The sequence below is a fragment of the Crinia signifera genome, chromosome 3, assembly GCF_055691185.1.
Source record: "Crinia signifera chromosome 3, ASM5569118v1, whole genome shotgun sequence".
Lineage (NCBI taxonomy): Eukaryota > Metazoa > Chordata > Amphibia > Anura > Myobatrachidae > Crinia > Crinia signifera.
In genome coordinates, this window is record NC_139219.1 from 13093361 (window position 1) to 13117313 (window position 23953).

General features: G+C 46.3%; 2 protein-coding genes across 3 annotated transcripts in view; one reads left to right on the forward strand and one right to left on the reverse strand.

Annotated features, from left to right (window-relative positions):
* FBXO11 (F-box protein 11) overlaps window positions 1-1523 on the forward strand; it is a 70613-nt gene extending 69090 nt beyond the window's left edge. For both annotated transcript variants that reach the window (XM_083175282.1, XM_083175281.1), the window contains one exon: window positions 72-1523. In XM_083175282.1, coding sequence (XP_083031408.1) covers window positions 72-201 — 130 coding nt within the window. In that variant the 3' untranslated portion in view covers window positions 202-1523. The remainder of the gene's footprint in view (window positions 1-71) is intronic.
* Window positions 1444-23953, reverse strand: MSH6 (mutS homolog 6). Its single transcript, XM_083175280.1, has 10 exons — window positions 23644-23953; window positions 21136-21338; window positions 20281-20444; window positions 14952-17481; window positions 12252-12526; window positions 11967-12084; window positions 9567-9656; window positions 8242-8396; window positions 7967-8166; window positions 1444-1605 (listed from the first exon to the last, which is right to left on the reverse strand). The coding sequence occupies exons 1-10, from the start codon at window positions 23829-23831 to the stop codon at window positions 1533-1535; spliced, it is 3996 nt and encodes a 1331-aa protein (XP_083031406.1). The 5' UTR covers window positions 23832-23953; the 3' UTR covers window positions 1444-1532.

The window sequence follows — 23953 nt, forward strand, 5'->3', positions numbered from 1 at the left end:
ACCTTCTCCTTCCTTCCTGATGAAGCCTTGCGGTTTCCTCACTAACCTATTTCCTCCTTTTTACCTCCCAGGTTCTTCTGTGACTGTGGTGCGGGAACGCTGTCTAATCCTTGTACATTAGCCGGAGAGCCTACTCACGACACAGATACATTATATGACTCTGCACCTCCTATAGAATCTAATACTTTGCAACACAACTGAACTTATGCCGAAAGGGGGGAAGTCCTGCCATTCTAACAACTGTTTAAAACACTTTTTATTTTGGAAAAGAAAAAAATTCAATAAAAAAAAAATTGCCCATTTTTTTTTTTCTTCTCTTTGGAACACCGATGTTGATACGATCGTACTCAACCTGCCAAAAAACAAACAAGGAAGTCGAGCTGGATGAGGCAATTTGTTGACTCAGGATATAAGGAAGGAACTGGGCATTTTTTTTTTTAAGCATTACTCTACTCAAAGACTTTCAGAAGGACAGAAGCGAAGAGAAAAGGAAAAAGCCTCCAGATGCCTGTGTAGTCGGCTGGTGTACTTCCAGGCGGTAATGGGAGGTAGTCTTTATTCTGTAGGCAGGCAGCTTTTCTGGTAGCTGCCACAAACACGGACATGGGTACCAATAGCTATTTGTAAAATGTGAGCTAGCACTTCTGCGTTTCTTTCGACTTTTTTATTTTTAAGAATTATTCAGATTGAGATATTTTAATGCTTTAATCTCACGTAGGTTTTTTTTTTTATTTTAAATTTCAAGCAAAAATGTATTGTACTTGAATGTGTCCCTGTTTTTTGTTAGCACACCATTAGCATTGCTGTAACTGTACTCCATGTCCCAGTATCTATGTTCTTTCTATGAAAGAGGAAAACACTAATCTTTAATCCAGCAATTTTTCTGGTATCCTTTTGGAAAAGTTAGAATGTTGTCGCCTTTCCTCTCGTACCCTCCCTGCAACGGTCTTCATGTAAACGTAACACCTGGACAAGGACAGTTGTGCGAGGAGACAACGACGCGGCAAGTGTAGGCTATCACCGCCTTGGGAACTAAAGGGGGGGTGGGGTGGGTGTTGACTCTGGGTAAAAGTTTACTGTCGTCTCCGCAGATCGCTCTTGTATGTGACTGTTCATTTTTTGTTTGAACAGCCTGGAACTTTTACACTGCTGGAAATGAAGAGATTTCCTGCTCTTTATGAAGAGGAGACAAGCATATATAGAGTCATAGCTTTGTTTAAGTTTTTTAATTTTTATTTCTCCTCCTCCTCTCCCCCCCCATTTATATGTATTGGTGACAGTGGGTAATCAAACAGCCTGAAAGTGTATGCATGTACCATAACATCTAGACTTAATATATTGTGGAGTATTCAATAACCATTATGTAGAGGGTAGGTATGAATTAAAAGAAAAAAAAAAAAGGGGGTTTAATTTCCTAGGAAAGAAACAAAAATGGAAATATGGTCATTTTTAAAAAATAAAGTTTATTAGATCATAATGTGTGAAAACAAGCCTTGTGAATAAACGCCAAAACCGCAGTCGTACTTAATTTATTAAATCATCCTCTGGAGTTTGTCGAGAGCTTGGCTGTCCCAGGTCTGGTTCTGCAGCAACGCATACAGCTCCCTGCACGACAGAAACACAGCAGTATTACCAGCACGGACAGAGGCTATTGGGTTGAGTAGTTGTTAGTCTTATATATTTGCAGCACTCTAAATGGTCCCCTACAGCTGCTCTCCTTAATGATTCAAAGCTCAACGTTGAAATTAAGATTCACCTTTAAATTGTTGAAAGTATTGATTACATAATAAATATTTTAAAAAGTTTGCACCCTTGTTGCCTAGTAACATACAACTTATAGTGAAGGAGAAACCAGGTGAAATGTACTAAGCTTCGTAAAGTGATAACTACCAACCAATCCGCTTCTTAGCTGTCATTTTTTTAATGTGTAATGTGGCAGTTACTGGCTGGTTGTTTATCACTTTTCTAGCTTAGTACATCCAGCCCTGTGTATTCAGTGACATTATGTTCTCACTGTCATTGTGATGAACACAGGTTTTACCCAACTCTCACTGTTAAGACAAATTCCCAGGTGAAGCAGTTCTACCCAGTAATTTGCATTTTAACACAAGGTTGTTTTATTTTCTTGCAGTGTGACTGGGTCAACATGTGTCGGCATACCCAGGTCGCCAACCTGGGTAAAAAGCAGGAATAGCGACACAGGTTGACCCATTCACACTGCAAAAAAACCCTTGTGTTAAAAATGCAAATTACTGGGTCGACATGCTTGACTCAGGTACTTGCCTAGCAGTGAGAACAGGGTATTACAAGACTAATGCTGGCCACACATCAGTCCAACCATCCAAATAGTTACTTGGATGGAATAAAAATATGGTACTGGCTGGGAGCAAATGTATTATTTACTTCAGAAATTTGCTCCCAAAATCTGGAAAAGGACAAAAAAATGTCGCTCACACACAGTAATATAGTTGAATCTGTTTGATTTAAACAATTAGACTGAATGTTTTTGTTCATTTTCCTGGGTTTGTGAGCACATTTCTGATTGACCTTTGCGCTCATCCAGTACCATGTTTATTCCATCCAAGCAACTAGTGGGATGGTTGGAGGAAAGTTGGTCTGGTGTGTGGCCAGCATTGGTCACTATGGGGATATTCCATCCATTTTTCAACTGTCTAAAAAAAAGTCACAGTGGGAAATCTGTGACTTTCTCCCTGATACGTGTTTTAATCAGTGTGGCTTTTTTCTATAATGCAGATTTGACTTTAAACAAACTCAAATGCATTGGCAAATGGTCAAAAGCATCCAGTATATCCAAACTTTTTCACGTAGCTGAAAGCCAGACAATATTTAGTATTTCCCCCCCCCCACCCACCCACACAATACATCTGTTCCATTATCGGTTTACTGTAGTACCAGGTGTATAGCGTAACACTTCCTCGCTTATAAATGCTACCCTCATCCCTCTTCAGCTGTTTGCACTGGTGTTGGACAAGACAGCTTAGCTTTATCCAGCTGGTAGTGCACTGAATGCAGCTTCATCTGTTTTCTACAGGCCGTGGAGGAGGTTATTAAAGCTGTGGCGAGCGAAGCGAGCCACCATGCCCGAAGCATTGCGAGCTATGCGAGGGTCCGATTCTCATTGCCAACTGTGTCTGTGTCGACATTCGGATCAAAAACAGTGAAAAACCCATGTCGACCTTATGACCAGTTGACCTTCATGCAAATTCGACCTAAAGTCATGTCGACCTTCCTGCCAGTCGACCTAGTGGGGTCGACCTAATGACTGTAGACCTAAGTTCATTCTGGTAGATGTACCGATTCCGTTGTAACAATGGCATTTCTTAAATTATAATCTGCAGCGTATTTATAATCCCATCTAATTATAGGTAACACTTGTTGCAGCGAAGCAACAGTGGGAAATGGCTTTGCTACAATCTCACATCTTTGCATTAATTTAGTACAGGCAGTATTTTCAATGGAAGTGTATATACAATATATATTCTACTTAGCTATATACTGTCAGGAGAAATTCATCAGTTATTTTTTATGAGACACTCTTACATCACTGTGTGATTTTAGACTGGGAAACACCAAAAAAATTCTGACCTATCTGGTGGGAACAAAAATCTGAGAATGTAGAGGAGCATTTCAGAATCAAACATTGTCCCAAACACTGGATACATTGGTCATTATGCAAACTGGCTAAAGTAAAGATTATCAAAAGCATTTTTTTGGCCATTTTCCTGCATTTGGTGAAAAAAATGGATGATCGTCATATGTTCCCATACATTACCAGATTTGTTTTCCTACCAGACAGATTGAACAGCAAATCTTTAAGATGAGTACGCACACAATATGTCTGCTGGGAACAAATCTGGTAATGTATGGGAGCCTAGGAGAATCAGCAGTTCTCACAGACCTTGGTTGCCCAGACATAGTGGTAAAATCAACTTGATTAAAAAATGTATAACTCATTTTTGTCTGGGATTGTCAATTGCTCCTATACATTGCCAGATTTTTGTTCCCACCACACAGGTTGTTCTATCAAATTAAGTAGCAGTGTCCCAATTGTATTGCAAAACAAAGTAAGACACCCAATGCTAGATTTGCTTAGGACCAGGCAGATTCATGCCTATTATCGCTAGATCTAGTGTTCATTTTAGCACCCTGCTCCTTGTAAAATCCTTGCAGTGCCTGCTTCCTGCCTGGGGTGGCACTGTCTGCTGTGGTACTTAAAGCACAGTATGGTTTGTATCTCAATGTTGGGTACTTGTGTGTTATCCGGGCGTCCGATTTTTAAATCGGGTCGGATCGGGACATCGCATCGCATCGCATGCGACCATCGGATGCGATGCGATGACCCGATTTTTCCATAGGAATCAATGTTAAAATGGACTGAGTCCATTTTAACATGGAATTCAATGGGAAAAAGGGGTCCTTTTCATACCCCTACTATCCAAGTGGGCATGAAGTTGGATATAAACCTGTGGCGAGCGTAGCGAGCCACCGAGCCCGAAGCGTGGCGAGCGTAGCGAGCCCCGCGAGGGGACACGGAATACCGTTCGCTCGCCACGCTTCGGGCTCGGTGGCTCGCTACGCTCGCCACAGGTTTATATCCAACTCCATGCCCACTTGGATAGTAGGGGTATGAAAAGGACCCCTTTTTCCCCATTGAATTCCATGTTAAAATGGACTCAGTCCATTTTAACATTGATTCCTATGGAAAAATCGGGTCATCGCATCCGATGGTCGCATGCGATGCGATGCGATATCGCATCGCATCTGATTGTATGCCTTAACTTAAGGTATACAATCAAAAAATCGGACGCCCAGATAACTCACAAGTACCCAATGTTGAGATACAGACTGTTGTAGAAACACTACAGCAGAGAGCGACACCCCAGGCAGGAAGGAAGAACTGCAAGGATTTTACAAGGAGCAGGGTGCTAGAATGAGGACCAGAGGCCCATACACACTGAGCAACTTTGAGCTGAAGGCCGCTCAAAACACTAAAAGGTGCATACACACTGCAATTTTTTTTTACCAATTTTGTTGAGACATTTCCATTAAACCCAGTGTCCTGGACGAAAGATGTTGACAACAGATGAATGATGCATGCAGCTCAATTTGGATATCTTTCAAAAAGAGCCTATAAACTTTCAATCTTAAAATATGTAGAAATGACATTAACCATAAATAATTTGAATCAGGTTCTGGATCACCAAACCAGGGCACCCCTGCAAGTGCCCTTATCAGCTAAGAGTGCCACAGAACAATTTGGGAACCTCTGGGTGATATGTTCGAGAACACAGCTTTAGGGGGGTATTCAATGTCAGGGGTACGGCTGTCCCGTTCTCGCTTTGCTCGGCGGTCGGGATTCAATGCCCCAGCCGCCGAGAAAGGGGCATGGCCACGAGCTGAGGACGGAAATAGACAAGCTCCGGCCGGAAGCTCGCCTATTTCCGGCTTTTCTCGGCAGAACGAGCTTGACAGCTTCTTCTGCCGAGAACCCCTGTTCAATGCTGTCAGGGAAGACAGCATTGAATAGGGCCCAGCAGCCATCTCCCCCGTCGGGAGATGGCTGCGGGAGCACAACAAATATTGAATACCCCCCTTACATCCAAGCACAAGTGATCACATCTGGCAGGCATGCTGAAACTTTTGCCATACACTGCGATGTGGGCCAACTATCAAATGGGGGCAATTTGGTGTGTTGCAGATGACTGTGCAAATAAATCTACAGTGTTCACAGATCATGGATTGGTAATCAGGTTGTCCAACATGCTGGATGTTATAGATTGGGGCTTGCTAGTGTATGGTAATCAGCAGATTTGTAGATTATTTCTTGTGCACTGAGCAGCCTGCCTAGATTGGCCGATCTGTATTGTGGAAAATAATCTGCAAATCATAGAAAAATCTCTTGTGTAGACTTTCTTTTGGTAATGGCTGCTGTATGGGAATTGCCACATACTGTAGGTCATTTTCCAGATTTGCACAGTTGAGCTAAACTATTTTTTTAAGCCTGTGAATAAACTCAATCCGCAAAACATAACCTGTTGGGAGAACTGCAGTTTTGATAACCACTAGTCTTAAGGTGCCCACAGACGCATCAATTATCAAATGCGTTTTGTACTTTTTAAGCACAAATTGCATCTTATGTACAATTATTGGATGGTGTTTATGTTCCCTGGAGCCCGATATTGTATGTCTAAAAAAGTACGTGCTGCACGTACTTTTTAGACTACATCTGAAATTTAACATTACAAACATGGGTTCATCACATGCATCCAAGTGCACATCTCATAGCAAGCTGGAAGAAAAATTGTATAGAACCATTGTAGAGTCAAAAACGCATAGCACAGTACAATTGTAGCGTCTGTGGGCACCTTAAGGCAGTTTCTATTAAAAATAAAACTATTTTTTTTTGTTCTTACCAGATTAAGGCCCTTATTCTGATTGATGCGGACTTTACCGCGTTCTTACGGATTGCGTCTTTACGGCGTCTGCGCATGCGTGGAGAACGCAACGCGCATGTGCCACGCCTTGACTCGGTACCAGTTCGGACAAAGACCGTCCAGAACTGTTCACCGCTATCATTCGGGAAATAGGGGCGTATTATGGGCGTCATGCGGAATGACACATGGGCGTAGTTTCAAAGTGGGCAAAACGGGGCGGAAACATGGGCGGACACGGGGGAGTACACTTATGTTGGGGGGCGTACATTCGGAAACCACTCCGAATGCACGCGATCAAAAAGGGCAGAAATGTGCGGTGTCCACAAGTGTACTATTGCTTTGCGGACACCACTCGTTCATGCGGTAGGCGAACGTACGCCTAATGACTACAACCATTAACACCTGAACCCAATAGAATCTACTCCTTTACTCATTACTCACTAATAGGACGCTTGTCAGTGCTTTAATTGAAACCATTGCTGCTTCAATTGCTGTAAGGGTTAATGTGTGCAATGCATGTGTTAGGCATGCTTGTAAGGATATATTGGCATCTAATTGATTCCAATTCCAAATAAGCTGTTTTTTATGAGGATAGGTAATTGAATAAGTGGGTCATGTGATGTATTGCAGAAGATACTTCATAGTGGGTTGTTTGGCGTAAATCCTCCGCTTACGTGCGGTAGCACCGCTTGGCTCCCGTTCGGATGCGGTATTCCCGAGCATACTCTGTAATACTCTGTAATACCGTGCCGAATCGGAGTGTTTCTCCCGCACACGCATGGTTTGTATGTCGTCCGTAAACACGCCCTGTTCTTAAAGAGTGAGTCCGTCCGAATGCGGAGGACACGTGGGCGTTTCTACGGACGATGGCCGCATGCGGCAAAACACCGTGGCGTGCGGACCGCTCCGTAAGAATGCGGGAATTTCCGCACAGATCAGAATAAGGGCCTAAATCCTTTTCTTTAAAGCCATAGGGGAGATAATATTACACTGGTCTTTTAAGCAAAAACAAACACACCAGGCAGAAATTGCTCAACAGTCCAAAACTCAGTCAGTAGGAAGGAATTAAACTGCCTGCTGAGGAAGACTGCAGCCAATCAGCATTGCTAGAGTCACAGTGCGGTTATTCTATTGGCCGCTCAGAACCATTGATAGCTCAGTGAAATAGCTATGTCCCCTGTGGGATGAAAAAACCTGATTGTAGCTGACCAATATAGGTCATTCCACCAAACAGAGGTCCCTATAACTAGTCAAACTACGACTTGGGCTGAATTCACAAACGTACGGAAGTTTTCAGTTGGGATGTTCAGGAGCAGAGTACTGAAGACTAACTGGGTAGGTACAAAGCAGGTCAAGCTCCCCTGCTACAACTAACAGTTGCCATTAGTCAGGCTCGTCCTATACAAAATTAAGCAATTTGTAAACCAAACTTCACAGCTGCAGCCATGCATTAGTGCCACACTGTCCAGATTCCACACTGTATTACTACTGTATTACTCAGTTCCACGTACCTGAAGATCTTCACCGAGTGTGTGGTCCTCTCAAACTCTCTGGCTTTGCGATGGCCACTCTGGATGATATCGTCAGGAATGTTGGCGAGTCTCGCGGCATTGAAGCCGTAGCTCTTCGGACAAGCCCCCTTAATAAACTTGTAAAGGAACGTGATAGTCTCCTGGCTGGGGTCCTCGCATTCGTTTTCGACCATGCAGGCCTAAGGCAACAATTAGAGAACTAGTACCAGGCCGGGCCAGATAAATCCCATCATGAAGACAGAATGGTCACTCACCATGTGCCCCAGTCGTACCGCTGCGGTGTGGGAGCAATCCTCCACCAGAGAGTGGTAATGGGTGGAGAACAACGTGCGGCAGCTTATCCTTTCCGAGAGCTCTTTGACAACGGCACTCGCTATAGCTGTTCCATCAAACGTAGCCGTGCCCCTGCCTACAGCAGACAATGCATTGGGTTAGAGAAACACTGTCCTGACAGCATAGGTGCCCATAGCTGCGCATATTGGTAATATCGAGGAGACCATTGCATAGGTGTCAATGCACGACTCATACCTAATAAACTGTTAAGGCCCCCATACACTACGCGATTTGGGCACGCTTTCACCCGATTCTGGAGGATCAGGCCGAGAAAAATCGGGAGAAATAGCCCCAAATTGCGTAGTCAAAGACATCCGATCTGATCAGATGTGCGGTCCTGTGCGCATCGGATCAGATCCGGAGCTCGGACTGTCTGTACACAAGATATGTGCGGCAGGGAGCGAGGTTCGGGGTAGTGGTAATAGAAAAAAAAAACCCTTTCAAAAGACTACGCAGCTGCTGATTGGCTGACCTCTCAGCCAACCAGCGGCCGCCCAGTCATTTGAAAAGGATTTTTTTTCTTTTCCTCGCCGCTACCCCGGACCCTGCGACTACCCTGGACTCTGTAGGTCCCCTGGGTTACATGTGATAAATCGACTTGTCCTAAGGACGAGTCAGCGCTGACTTCCCCTGAACTCCACCAGAGCTCCCCCCCCCCCCCCAGCAGGGCTTGATAAGAGTTGGCACTTGATGTGCTATTTTTAACATGTAATAAATCTGATGCGATTGATCACATGTAACCCGGGGGGACCTACTTAAGCAGTATTTAAGGCTCCCAATCTATGGGGGGGGGCTTAAATACTGCTTCAGCAGCGCCCTTGGGATGTCATATCATATGTGCTAATATTTAATCTCCCAATCCCACAGAAGCCTGCGCACACACGAGCAGTTTCTAGTACAGTGGGTAGAGGGCACCCAGGGGGTCCAGCTGGGTACACAGTCATTTGATTGGTAGCATTAAACCTCAACAGCTGAGTGATTGTTTGTTCCTAGATTTCCATTTTCCAGCACAAAGCTCCCACAGCGCCACCTAGCAGTGAGACAGGATATGGTCGTATGCAGTGTTCTCTCACAGGAAGCATATAACACTGCAGATCCCATCACTGTACAGGTTCTCTCTAGCACTGCCCCTACTAAACCTTGTGACATATTACAGTTTGTTAATCTCATGTGACTGGCGTCCATGGTATTACATACAGTATCCTGCTCAGTACATCGCAATGCACACAAATGTATACCAACATACCAAGTTCATCGAGAAGGACCAGGGAATGTTCTGTTGCATGCTGAAGTATACTGGAGGTTTCACTCAACTCCACGAAGAAAGTGCTTTCTCCTATAGAAGAGACAAGGTGAACAAAATGACGCCCAGCAAACAGCGCAATTAACGACCTGTCTCATCCGTCTGCAGGAAGATACCAAGTCACCCGACAAAAGCCCCGATGTTCAGTCATGTTACATGCAGATTTGTCATACACCTACCCTACAATAGTGCACCATGGACATCCCTACTTAGCTGTGCCAGCCACTATTACCACACACCTGTTCCGATGTATTCTTACTGTGGTTTTCTTTTATTACATAGACCAGACAAATCCATTCGGAGATAGGCCTCTCGGCATAGTGTAGACAGGTTTAGATAGTTTCAGTGTTTTATCACATCTCAGATGGAATACAGACAGGCAATTTAACGCGAAAGCATGTACAGACATTTAAAAATGTTTTATAGAAGCTGTGCCGGTGCACACCCCCAGGACCCCCGTTCCATATCTGCAGTTTATGTTGGCCATTGATTTCTTAGATCGAGTGGGATACACTTCTATATACTACACTCCTGTCGAGGTCTAAGTTATATCCTTAATTTATTGCTCTTCTCCTGGTTGTACATTTTGTAAAAAAAAAAAAAAAAAAAAAACAACATCAAAAAATGGAACAGTCGGATAAAGATATTAGCAGGTCGTCATCATACAAAGACACGAGCTCTTCTATCTCCAACTTTACAGCCACTAACATTTGGATGTTGTCTTAAAATGCAGGCCAGTGGTTCAATCACCAAAGCGAATAGAACAGGGGGAGAGGGGACAACCCTGCCTCGTCCCCTTGGCAGTGAGGTCTAGCCATATAGATTGCAGAGCTGATGAGTTAGTATATAGTAATTGTACCCATTTTATAAAATTGGGCCTTAGACCAAATGCTTTCAGGATAACCCACAGATGGGGCCACCTACCACCACGAACACTTTGATCGCGTCAAGTGACACCACTACTGGATCCTCATCTACCTCAGCTGCCATCTGCAGATGGCTGAACAGCTTATGTAGGTTAAGAGAAGTGGCTTTCCCGGGCATAAAGCCAGACTGATCTTGGTGAATACGCTTGTTTAGCCCGGTGACTATTTTAGCCAGTATTTTTACTTCTGAGGATAGAAGAGATACAGGTCTCAACTATTTAATTCCCGGCCATCTTTACCCGGTTTCAGCAGAACGACTATTTTTGCCTCTGTCATGGAACATGGACTGGTAATATCCTCAAAACAGGAGCATAAGGTTTCTAACAGTATAGGAGCGAGGGTATCTATGAAGGTCTTCTACACTTCTGATTGTATTCCATCAAGCCCCGAGTCCTTTCCACCTGGCAATGTCATCTCCTCAATATTCATGTGGGCCTCCATACTCATACTATCAACCGCACAAAGAGATGGTAAATCAATCTTATAATCAAACTGAAATCCAGGACTGTATAAATGTTTTAATCTTGATATTCTTGTAAAGGCCGCCCCTGGCAATAAGAGGTTCGTTAACTAACTACAATATATGGGGGAGTGTGGTGACAGGGCCGCAAACTCTGCAGCCTTTACAAGAATAGCATATGAGAATATGGGGGGGGGGATTTAGATAGTCAGCAATAATATTTGTATGGCATTGATCGTACGGATTCAGTACTAAATCCCGGCGGTCGGAATCCCAATAAGGAGGGGGCGTGCGTGGACCGTAACCCCCCTTGTGGGCTTGCTATGCTCGGCACACTATTTTATTCTCCCTCTATGGGGATTCGTGGACACCCATAGAAAGAGAAATTGGCGGGATTCCAACCACCAGGATTTTGACACCATCTGGATTGTGAGAACATAAAGGGGGCATGGTATGCATTTCCCACCCATGATTTCTTAGGGGTCATCAATTTCCCCCCAACCAAATGGGTTTCCACCAGACAGGCAATATCAACCCTGTATTGCCCAAGTTGGTTCATAATGAGGGGTAGATTCATTTAATCCATTATGCCCCTAATGTTCCATGAAAGTAGTTTAATCATCCCTTTAGGTTTGATTTGCCCACCATGTACCCCGCAAGACCCCCACCCCAATAGCCATTCTTAGCCAAATCCCATATTGAATATCCCTCTAAATCCTCTGTACCACCTGCTATGATTCTGATGTCTGTAAAGCACCTTGAGTCCTATGTTAGACTGTCCAACTATACACAAGTAACGATTCACCTGATGCATTGGATACAGCGATCACTGTCAGGGGGTGAAGGCTACTATCCTGCCCGCAGTCAGTGCGATCACGTTCCTGCTGTATATCATGTGTGCCCTACGCAATCTCCTTCATCTGTTTGCATTTAAAATAAAAGAGCAAGTAGCATTACCTGCCATGATTCGGTCTGATGCCCCCAGTCTTGTAAATACTCTGTCCACAGGAGTTAGTCTGCAGGTTTCCGCAGGCACGTAACAGCCGAGCTGGGCCATAACCACCACCAGACCAGCCTGCAAGAAGACAGGGCTGCCACTCACTCAACTGAACGACAGACACAAAACTGATCAACCCACTACTATATACACACAGCGAGCAGAAAACTGCACCTGGATGTGTACTAAAGTCCATAGTGTAACCGAAGGTCAACAGTTGACACCTGCGCCCATCACTAGCTTACCTGTCTCAGCAGAGTTGACTTGCCACCCATGTTTGGGCCAGTGACAAGCACACAGTGGGACCCGTCGTCGTCATCATCATCATCATCGTCCTCTTTGCAGCCGATTACAACATCATTTGGGATAAAGTCATCTCCAAAAAAGGTTTTTGTAATGCAAGGGTGACGCGATCCTCGGAGCTCCAAGAATGGTGGGGTGTCTCCAGGCAACAAAATGACGGGTCTGCAAACCGGTCCATCCCCTCCCCGGCTGTACTGAGCCAAGCAGATAAGGCTGTCTGCAGCAGAGAAAGATCAGAAGTTACAGCAAGCCAGAGGATGCTTTCATTTCATCTCTACAAAGTCTGTATAAATGTAAATTAAGCCCATCACTGGGCAGATACTGTCCCGCATAAAGCTTTGAACAGTACTCACACACTAGTTACTTTAGGTGGGCCATCGAGGAAGTGTTCCATGGATCACTGTGATACCTGTCTTCATGTTGAAGAGTCAGGTATGTCAAATCCTTTTGAGGGATTTATTGGCTTGGAGAAATGCCCATGGTTGGGGGGAGACAGGAACACTTCTGCTACAGCACCAGTTTCTTCCCTGTGTGGCTCCTTGCTTAGCTAATTGTAAAGGAAAATATATATAGTTTAAGACTTTCTGAGTGGGATGGTCTGTGCACTCTACAACCACAGTCCTAGAGCGAGTGGGTCCAGTCGTTAGATGTAAGGACACGAGGACTATCTAGTTATCTACTGCCACCTATAGTACGTTCCTATCAAAAGGAAGCATCCGTAAAATGCAGCCATAAAAAAAGAAAATCTCTGCAACTGAACCCATATGTGTTTCAGAGGGTACAGGCTAACCATCCAGAACCTAGAAACTGCGACTAGCAGTCCTAACCTAGAGGAACAGAGATTCTGGAATATCTTGCACGGAGGCAGAGAACTGCTGAAGGACGGAAACCCAGACTACTTAGAAAGGGTAGATGTGAAGATAAATACTACAATAGTCTGCCGGGTTATCGCCTCCTAATTATAAAGGAAGGGATTTCCTAGTAACTCCCAGCATCTCCCTTACTTATGGACTGTAAGTAGGGACTGCACGTCTCTACTAGAAGAACCAGCAATGACAGTGTCCTACTGGGCAGCAGATAGTTTACAGCACATACATAACAGCTCCGGACTCCAGTATGTTTAATCTAAAACTGGCCCATCCTCAGAGAGAAACAACCCACCCCTTGAGATGGTGTACCATTAGACTAATTGCAACCACAGCAGACCAGATTGGCACCTCTTGTGCCCGTTAAGAATCATTCTGCCAGTAGGAAACTGTAGAGGATGAAGTGCAGTATTGAGCCTTGGTTTTGGAACAATTGTAGAGATTCAAATTAAATACTACAAAAATGCTCCAATACTTCTGTTCTAGTATCTATCCACATGTCCCACACTAGGGGCAGGCAGGCAATGCATGTAGGATTCGGTATCGTCCAGCCAGTCGTCAACAGATCACTCCCAGTCTATTTAATCACTTACTGTCTCTTATGTAGGGTACACACCAGGGCGTCAGTGTCTCGTCCGCCCCGCTCACGGTGACGCGGGGGGGGCACGACCCGCTCACGATGTGCACCGTGAGCGGGTCCGATCCGATAGCGACCGGCACCCGGCTGTATGGTCGTCATTGAGATCCTACCTGCAGCAGGTAGGATCTCAATAACGACTGACCGACCCGCAGGACCGCGCATCGGATCGGTCCACACCAGGTCAGAAAAGGGCCCAATCAGCACACAATCTACATCCAATTGGTCGGAATTGGATCTAGATTGAGGGGATCGGGCCCTAGTCATCCTGGTGTGTACCCAGCATTACTTCAAAGGCTTGCTAATAAGGAGGAGGGGGAGCAGGAAGTATTAGGGAAGCATTTACACATTTCCTACTAGAATATAAAGCAAGGTGGGAATGAACAGCCTCCAAATGGTGGGAAATTCAAAACAGGGGAGTAGTAGTGGGTGAAACAGTTGCAGTATACATATGTTACAGTAAGGCTGGTTTCACACACTCCGGCTCCTGCCGGACGGTGAAATCCCGCACGGCCAGGGAGCCGTGCCGCACACATTAGTTGTGAATGGACACTATTGTGTCCATTCACACGGGACGGTCACGACCCGGCCGCACGGCTGCAGCCGGATCCCACCACTGCAAGGGACGGCTGCCGGGCTGTGGCCATCCCTTCCATGTTAAACTAGTGTGTGCGGCACGGCTCCCTGGCTGTGCGGGATTTCACCGTCCGGCAGGAGCCGGAGTGTGTGAAACCAGCCTTAGTCCCTTACTCAGATCTGATCACAGTACAAATTTGTTCTCAAAATGGGCAAAACCATGCTGCACTGCAGGTGGGGTAGATGTAACATAGGGGGAAATTTTATATGATGAGAGACTCAGAAAGTGAGAGATTTGGTAAGAAAGAGAGTTTTTTATTTGAAAGCGGCAATCCTTTACATGGCAAAATCAAACTGGCTGTGCAGTGTAAATGATTGCCGGGTTAAACAAAACCTGGAGATTTCTTACCAAATCTCTCACCCTATTAAATTTCACCCGTATAGAGATTTAGATTTGTGCAAGTTATTTTGCTTCTGTGCAGGGTAAATACTGGCTGCATTATTTTTACACTGCAATTTAGATTTCCGTTTCATCACACCCCACCCAAAGGTGTCAGGCTTACCTAGTACAGAAAAGCATTCCACCGCCGTCTGCCACTCTTTATAGTTTTTATCAAAGTTGTAGAACAAACGCCTCATGCAGTCTTTGAGTGCGGCATCTCTACGCTCTTCTGCATTTACAAGGTCGCCAAACATATTCTCGATGGCCTTCGTCCAATAACGTTTATATCCTTTCTTGGAGGATTTTAACTCGTACTCTCCCGGCAAGTTGCGCTCAGTAACACTCTCCGGAATTTCCATTTGGTAGCGGTTCTTTGCAGTCCCCCAATAAACGATACTTTTACACCCGAGCCTTTTGCGCTGCTTCTCCAGGTAATCAGCCAGGCTCTGTTCGGTGCTCTTTATCTCTCTCAATGCTTCGTCATAGTCCGGATCAAAGCCCGCTTTAGGGGTGATCACACCAGTCTTTCGAGCTTTCTCATGGTCAAATGAGGTATCCCAGCGCTTCAGCTCAGCCGACAAGTCTGGAAAACGCCCTTTAGGGTGTTTGTCTTTGAGAGCAAGGACCTGTTGAAGAATATTTGACTTGAAGTCGCCAACCACATCTTTCACAATTGCCAGGACCTCACACATTACCTTGAAGCCTTCTAGAGCTGAAAGGAAATCGGCTATCTTCTTCTTGCTGTAAGTGGTCTCCTCGTACATTACAGCCCTGCTGTCTGGGTGGTTCTGGCTTTTAAGCGGAGAGCCTATACTGTGTATTTTGCTCAGAAGTCTTTCGAGGTCAGGAAGTTTCTTCAAGAGATCACCGATTTCGGAAACTTTCTCTGGGATGGCCATGAGATCTTCCACGGCATTAAGTCGGTCATTTATTGAGTTGGGGTTGCAAAGAGGAGCACACAGCCACTGTTTTAAAAGGCGCTTCCCAAAAGGGGTGAAGCAGGTATCTAACTTTTGCAGCAGCGTACCCTCTGTAGAACCGTTTGTCCCATTCTGCAGGATTTCTAGGTTGGTCAAGGTAACTCCATCAAGGACCATGCGCTGGTTTGTTTTGGCAAAGAAACTGGTGGAGCTTTGGGCCTTTTCAATGTCCACGTCAACGGGAACATACTCTACAAAGTTTGCCATGGAGAGCAGCTCTTGATCAATAAGACATTTCTTCAGATAAAAGATACAGGCCCCAAGAGCAGAAAGAGCCAGCTCACTCTTTTCATTGGGCGTGAGTGCCAAGGAGTCACTACCAGAAGTCATAGCATTTATAACTGGTGGCAAAGTGCCGTTATCAAGGTCATCTTTGCAGTCTTTCACAAAATAACCATCTTCAGCCAAGATCTTAAGCGTTTTAGAGGCTTCCCAAAACTGAGAGGATGGCTGTATCCCCTCTTGAATTGAGGTGGACAAGCAACTTTTGAGCACTTTCCTTGAATCCGGCGAAGGGTTACCCTTCTCAAACAAGATCTGAACTGGAGGGAAGTGAGCTACCAAAGTCCTGAGCCTTGAACAATGGCGGTCATCGTGAAACTGACCAACATGAAATTTTCCCACCGATGTGTCCACAAAGCAAACACCATATGCTCTCTGCTGACCGGCAGAGTCTTCCAATTTTTCCTTGAAACACAGAAGGTATTTGTTGTGGCTTTCCGATGGGTTCCCATCGAGTATACTGTAAGTCTGAGTTCCCTTTGTGATGATCCGGCATATTTCTCGTCGCACAACCTTGTCAAACTTGCTTGGATGAGACATGGATTTGCAACGAGCTTCCATCATATCTGGGGTTTCGGTCTGCTCAACCCTGGCGACTTTGTAACCCTTCTGTACGAGGACATCAGAGAAACGTCCAAAGGCAATCTCTGGGAACCCAGAGTGAGCCCACGCACCCTTCATGAAGGTTAGTCCCAATTCACTAACACCAATAACAGCATCCATGTGATACAGTTCATAAAACTTCCCAACTTTATAGAATATAACCGCATCGAAGTTCTGAGATTTCAGCTGCCACCATTTTCTCATACCTGGTGAGCATCTATTTAGGAAATCATCTGGGACATACAAGGTAGTTGGGTCATAATCTTCATCAGTTTGCCTCTTGCGTTTAGCATCTTTCCTTTTCCCATCCTGAAGCCACTCCAACTTCTCATGATCCCACGCAGAACTACCAGCCACAGGGCCTCCAGAGCTTGACTGTGACTCAAATGCTTCGGGGGCCGAAAAAGAGGACAGCTTCAACTTGGCCTCCGAGGAGACATTCACTGTTCTTTTTGGGGTTTCTGCCACATCGTTTTGAAGAATCTTTTTCGGGGGCGGGGCCTTTGTAGTAGTTCCTCGCTTGCGTTTGGCCGGAACCTTGACTGGGCTGTCTTCGGTAATAGACTCGGGTTCAGACACGTTGTCCTCATCTACACCGCTGCTGGCCTCATCGCTGCTTGCAGAACCCTTCGCATCAGGTTTGAACTCATCCTCTGAGGAATGGTCCTCGCTGTCAGATTGCATTACAATCCTCCGTCTCTTGGCCTTCCCATTGCTTTTGCTTTGGCGATGGGGCCGGCCTGACTTCGCAATCTCCTCATCAGTTACAGGAGAACTTTCCTCCACCTGGTGAGGTTAAAAAAAAAAAAAAGTTAATCCATCCTGGATGTGGTTCATTAAGGAGACATTGTCTAGATCAGTGGTTCCCAACCCTGGTCCACAAGTACCCAAAACAGTACCTGTTTTGAAGGTCTCCACACAGAACCACAGATGAGATAATTAGCTCCACCTGTGGATCTTTTCAAGTGTGCCTGAATAATGAGTGCACCTGCCGGGTGACCTGGAAAACGTGCACTGTTGGGGGTACTTGAGGACCAGGGTTGGGAACCACTGGTCTAGATTGATACCTAAAAGAGATTAGACACACACACAATAGTCAACATGATTTCGTTTTTTTGTGTCAATGTTGACACCTGGGCATGTAGACCCCAATAAGTGTTCCGCTTAACTCGCCAAGCTTCAGGCCAAGTGCCTCACTTTGCTATTCCTGAGATCGGAACACTTTACTGTACCCAATCGGGGTGTGGATTCCCACTTAGATGGTAAAGTATAAAAAAAGCTTTTTTGAAAAATAAATACAAAAAACCCCTTCATGTCAGCATTTAATGTGTCGACTATAGCCATGATGATCTTTTGCTTGTACTGACCGTTTCACTATTACAGTGTTCTCACTGATCCACCTAGACATTGTCTATCAGCCATCTGAATACCATCTGTCGTACCGATACACCCAGTATGTTCTGCAATCAACGTAACCCGGACAGCAGGAGCCAAACCAGAACGTCGTAATGGGTGGTATTTAGTTATTTGTCGCCAGCATTTCAGCTCGTTATTCCCGGGGGTGGTGTGCTGAAATGCGCAGATGCGTGGCTAAACCTGACCATAACGAGTGCGATCTACGCAAAACCCCCCCCCAAAGAACAGATCAACTGAATATCACTATTTGGTATGAGCCTATTATTGAATGTCTAGCTACACACCGTTGACCCTTTATACCAGGTGTGGCCAAACCGGTCCTCAAGAGAATTTCGAAATCACTGAGCTCAGGGAACTTTATCTTTTACCCCAAAATATATTTAGATACGCCGACGTTACCCCCTGGATTTTAAAAGGAAGGAAACCATATAATTGTAATACATACTGTTCCCCCGGAAATTCATGATATATCCTGCTAGAACAGTACAGAGCCAGGCAGCCATTGATGATAATGATGGTAATCATCATGTATGGCTGTGTGCGTGGGGTAGAAATCATCAATGGCTGCCAGGCTGTGGGGCAGATTTATTAAGCTCGGTGAAGTGATAAAGTGCCTGGGGTACTTGTTTCCTAGCATGGCCACAATCGCGGGCATCGGGTGTCATCTTTAGTGGTCTACAACGCGACAGACGCGATGCCCCCGATTTTTCCATTGAAATGCATTGAAAAAAGTCAATATCGCGTCGGTCGCGTCGTATGCGGCTAAAAAAGGCTTAAATGGTCCAGACGCGATGCCCCTCGATTTCCCCATAGGGAACAATGTTAAATGCCTCAATTTACTCATGATGCCCCCGATTTCCCATAGGAATCAATGTTAAATGGCTCAATTGACCCAAATCATCATAGGGAACAATGGTAAATGGGCCAGAAAACCCCCAAAACACCCCTGAACAGTGAAATGTCCCCCCAAAAGTAGTTGACGCCACCCCACGATCAACGCCAACCCGAAGCGTGTTTTTTGTGTTTTCTGGCCCATTTACCATTGTTCCCTATGATGATTTGGGTAAATTCAGCCATTTAACATTGATTCCTATGGGAAATCGGGGGCATCGCGGGTAAATTGAGGTATTTAACATTGTTCCCTATGGGAAAATCGCGGGCATCGCGTCGGTACCATCGCACCCGATTTTTTCTTACGATGCCCACGATCAAGATCTTTGTGGCCGTGCTAGGAAAGAAGTACCGTGTCTGGTTTTTATCGCTGGCCAATCAGCTCCTAACTGTGGAGTTACAGGCTTGGTTTGAAAAATGACAGGTAGTGTCTGGTCTTTATCACCGGCCAATCAGCTCCTATCACTTCACAGAGCTTAATAAATCTACCCGTGTGTGGTACAGCCATTGATAATGTGACGTCCAGGCAGCTATTAGTGTCAGTATTACAAGCTGATAGTGACAATCTGTGCAATGTTTTCCCTAGACTAGAGATGGGTATACTGTACCCTGACAGGAGCCTATAACCAGGCAAATAAACTTGGCGCTCCAGCGGCAGTACAGACTGCGCAGTGCCGAGATGGCGCAGCAACTAGTCTCTTTTACTGAAGATGTAGGCGGAATTGGAGGCGGGGCCCAGGGCATCACGCAGGGAGTGGGTTATACACAAGGGCCTGATCAGGTCCTTGTACACTACAGTACTGTAACACACAGCCTGCACTGTGCCAGGTGCTTGTACACTACAGTACTGTAACACACAGCCTGCACTGTGCCAGGTGCTTGTACACTACAGTACTGTAACACACAGTGAGACAAGCATATAGAATCGGTATATAGATTTTTTTAATGCAATGCAATGAAATTCCTGGGGGTAATGGACAGTCGCCCTGCTGAGACATAGCCGGGCATGCATATATATTCATATACATGCCCGCCTGTGTCTCGGCAACGCGACCGTCCATTACCCCCAGGAATTACATTTTTGACCCCATTTGGGGTAACTTACCCCTGTTCCCTGACCTAGCTGGTGCACAGCTGTAGTCATTACTGTAAAATTTCCAAACCTGTTGCATTCATTCCTACTATAGATCCACAGGTTGCCTGGAAACCATGAACTGTCGGTAGATATTGAGGACAGGTTTGGCCACCCCCTTTTATACAATAACCTATAAGCGTTACCTCCATTTCCTCCTCTGAATCCGATGGTTCTGTGCAGACGGCCAGCGCCAGCCTGTTTTCCTTGTCCGATTTCATCGCCTCATCAGCCATTTTCATAGCTTTTATTATTTCTGGTCTAGTACTGAAAAACTTTCCTCCTTTTTGGGCATCTGAAGCTGCAGATCCTAAAGGCATAAAAAGGATTGTTCAGATCTAGAACTCAGGTGTCCTGTGCATGCAAAGAAAATGCTGGAAGGTACCACAGAGAGGAGTTGAGACTAACAAACATTTTAGAAAGTCCAACCTCCACCCCCACAACAACATACTACTCCGATATACAATGGACAAATACTAGAAGGAATATAAAAATCGGGATAAACCTTTCAGACGTTATGCATTCCAGTATCATAACGATCCACTAGATAGGATTATCTCTTCCCCCACCGGTATCCGCAAGTGTGTATGCACTTACCGATGCCGGCACCACTTCCTCGTTTCTGTTGCTGTTAATATCACCGAATACACACATTGCTTAGTGTGTACCTGGCTGAAGAAATGCGGTTGCTCGGTTTGTTTTCCCCAAATACAGCCGTATTAGTGTTCCCGCTAGGCTGTTTTAGCGGGGCGCTGCGCCCTGCCCAATTTCTAAAGGGCAAAATGCACCCTGCCCCTCCAGCAGCGCCCCGCTAAAAGAGCCTGCTGCCTGACTAATGTTGTGCCAGGGGAAGCTCCAGGCACCGCAATCTCGGCGGCGCTAGGCTTCATCGGCAGCTCACGGACTACAACGATGATGTCAGCGGCCAGGTCCGCCCCCATCCCGTACAGCGGCGCCCTGCCCCCAAAAATTCCTAGGGGGAACACTACGTATAAGCGCACCTGAATAGCTGTTCATATATTTTGCACCTATCCATCCTCTGGTCGGGGGCTCGTCAAAAAACTGCACGTGGACATGAAGGGATTTCCCCTTTCCTCTGAGGTGTGTCTCTTCTCTGGGGTGGTTGTAGACTAAAGAGGGCCACCAAGGGTGACCTGGCATCTTGGCCCAAACAAGATCGCCAGGAGAAAAGTCACACACGACACTAGAAAACAAAAAACAAATGCGTTAGACATATAAACACAATGAGGAATTTGTGCAGTAGATAAAGCTCACAAGATTATATATCAAGGTAAAGTTAGTTGTGACCAATGAGAAGTGTCACCCCTTTTGAATTCCAGATTATACAACACCACAGGAAGTTTAACAGTTTGGCTGCATAGGGCCAGATTTACTAAGCATTGAAAAGTGATGAAGTGGAGAGTGATTATAGAAGCAGCCAATCAGCTCCTACATGTCATTTTTCAAATAAAGCCTGTAACATGGCGAACTAACAGAGCCGTAACCATGGCTACCAGCTCCAGTTGGTCATCACCAACGGATTTAGGGCCAGATTCTCTAAGCTTCAAAAGTGATAAAATGGGGAGTGATAAACGACCAGCCAATCAGCACCTGTCTGACATTTTTCAAACACAGTGTGACATGGCAGGAAGGAGCTGATTGGCTGGCTGTTTATCTCTCTCAATTTTATCACTTTTGAAGCTTAGAGAATCTGGCCCTATGAGAGGGAGTATGGGTCAATTCAATTAGTGGTAATCACCAGGATTTAGTGTGCTTCAATGCAACCCCTAAATCAGGTATTCCCAACCATGGTCCTCAAGGCACACCAACAGTGCAGGTTTTAGTGATATCCAGGCTTCAGCACAGATGGTTTAATCAGAATCACTCAGGTACTAATTAAGTCACCTGTGCTCAAGCCTGGATATCACTAAAACCTGCACTGTTGGTGTGCCTTGAGGACCGTGGTTGGGAATACCTGACCTAAATTGTATATGTTAGGTAAGTGTTAAGCTGCCCATCCACGGTCCGTTTAACGGATCCGTTTGGGACTTACAGCACACATCGGATCACATCCCTAGTGCATGCACTGCGATCCGATCCGATGTGTACCTAGTACAAAAAGTATGTGCAGCACATACTTTTTGTACCGTACTATGTGATGCGCGGGAGCGCGCATCGCATAGTACAGAACGGATGCCGGCGAACGGCTCCGTGTATGGGCAGCTTTAGAGCAACAGATCGCCCATAGTTCATCCCCCAAATTAACTGACCCCTAATGTCTTACCTGCTAAGATTAAAGCAGATAGAAAACAGCAGACCAGTGCTAGGGGATGGGACACCAGGGTGATACTATATACAGGTGCTGTGCCTATGGGGACCGCAGGTGACACCAGGACAGCGCTAGAGGATGGGACACCAGGGTGACACTATACATACAGGTGCTGTGCCTATGGGGACCGCAGGTGACACCTGGACAGCGGAGTGCTAGAGGATGGGACACCAGGGTGACACTATATATAGGTGCTGTGCCTATGGGGACCGCAGGTGACACCTGGTCAGTGCTAGAGGATGGGACACCAGGGTGACACTATATATACTGGGGCTGTGCCTATGGGGACCGCAGCTGACACCTGGTCAGTGCTAGGTGATGGGACACCAGGGTGACACTATATACACAGGTGCTGTGCCTATGGGACCGCAGGTGACACCGGGTCAGTGCTAGAGGATGGGACACCAGGGTGACACTATATATAGGTGCTGTGCCTATGGGGACCGCAGGTGACACCAGGACAGCGCTAGAGGATGGGACACCAGGGTGACACTATATATACAGGTGCTGTGCCTATGGGGACCGCAGCTGACACCGGGTCAGTGCTAGGTGATGGGACACCAGGGTGATACTATATACAGGTGCTGTGCCTATGGGGACCGCAGGTGACACCGGGTCAGTGCTAGGTGATGGGACACCAGGGTGACACTATATATACAGGTGCTGTGCCTATGGGGACCACAGCTGACACCGGGTCAGTGCTAGGTGATGGGACACCAGGGTGATACTATATACAGGTGCTGTGCCTATGGGGACTGCAGGTGACACCGGGTCAGTGCTAGGTGATGGGACACCAGGGTGACACTATATACAGGTGCTGTGCCTATGGGGACCGCAGCTGACACCTGGTCAGTGCTAGGTGATGGGACACCAGGGTGACACTATATACAGGTGCTGTGCCTATGGGGACCGCAGGTGACACCAGGACAGCGCTAGAGGATAGGACACCAGGGGGACACTATATATATACAGGTGCTGTGCCTATGGGGAACTGATGTTGACACCCGGCCAGTGATTTAAAGGTCCAGGTCTTGCTCTAATCTCCCGGTGCATTGTGGGGCCTGTAGTTCCCTCCAGTACTTATCCCTCCGCTGTCAGTATCATGCTGGGACCTGTTATCCCACAACAGACCTGTCCATCCCGCCCACGCACTCCCCACTCCGCCCGTGTGTTGCCGTACCTGGGCGTGGAGGCCCGGGGTGTCTTCCCTCCGGGCCTCCGGACCGCCGCGGACTCCTTCGGAGGGGAGCCGGACTTGTGTGCCCCCGGCAGCGGCACGTCGGCCTCGGTGGGGGAGCTCTGCGGCTTGCTGCTCCTGGCCGGGGGGGACTTGGCGAAGAAGCTGAAGAGGGTGCTCTGCTTGGACATGGCTCCGACCGGACAGCAGCCTTCCCCGAGCAGCGCGGGAGACACGGAGACAGCGAGCGCCGGCAGCTGGCGGGAAAACCAGACCGGATGTGTGCGGCTGCGCCGCAGCCAATCAGCGAGCA

Excerpts from the sequence above, each read along its gene's own strand:
- MSH6 (XM_083175280.1), bottom strand. The coding sequence starts at position 23,831 with ATGTCCAAGCAGAGCACCCTCTTCAGCTTCTTCGCCAAGTCCCCCCCG. Across the intron at positions 9,657-11,966 it reads ATCAGACCGAATCATGGCAG|GAGAAAGCACTTTCTTCGTG; the intron begins GTAATGCTACTT and ends TCTCTTCTATAG. Across the intron at positions 1,606-7,966 it reads CACTCGGTGAAGATCTTCAG|GGAGCTGTATGCGTTGCTGC; the intron begins GTACGTGGAACT and ends TCTGTCGTGCAG.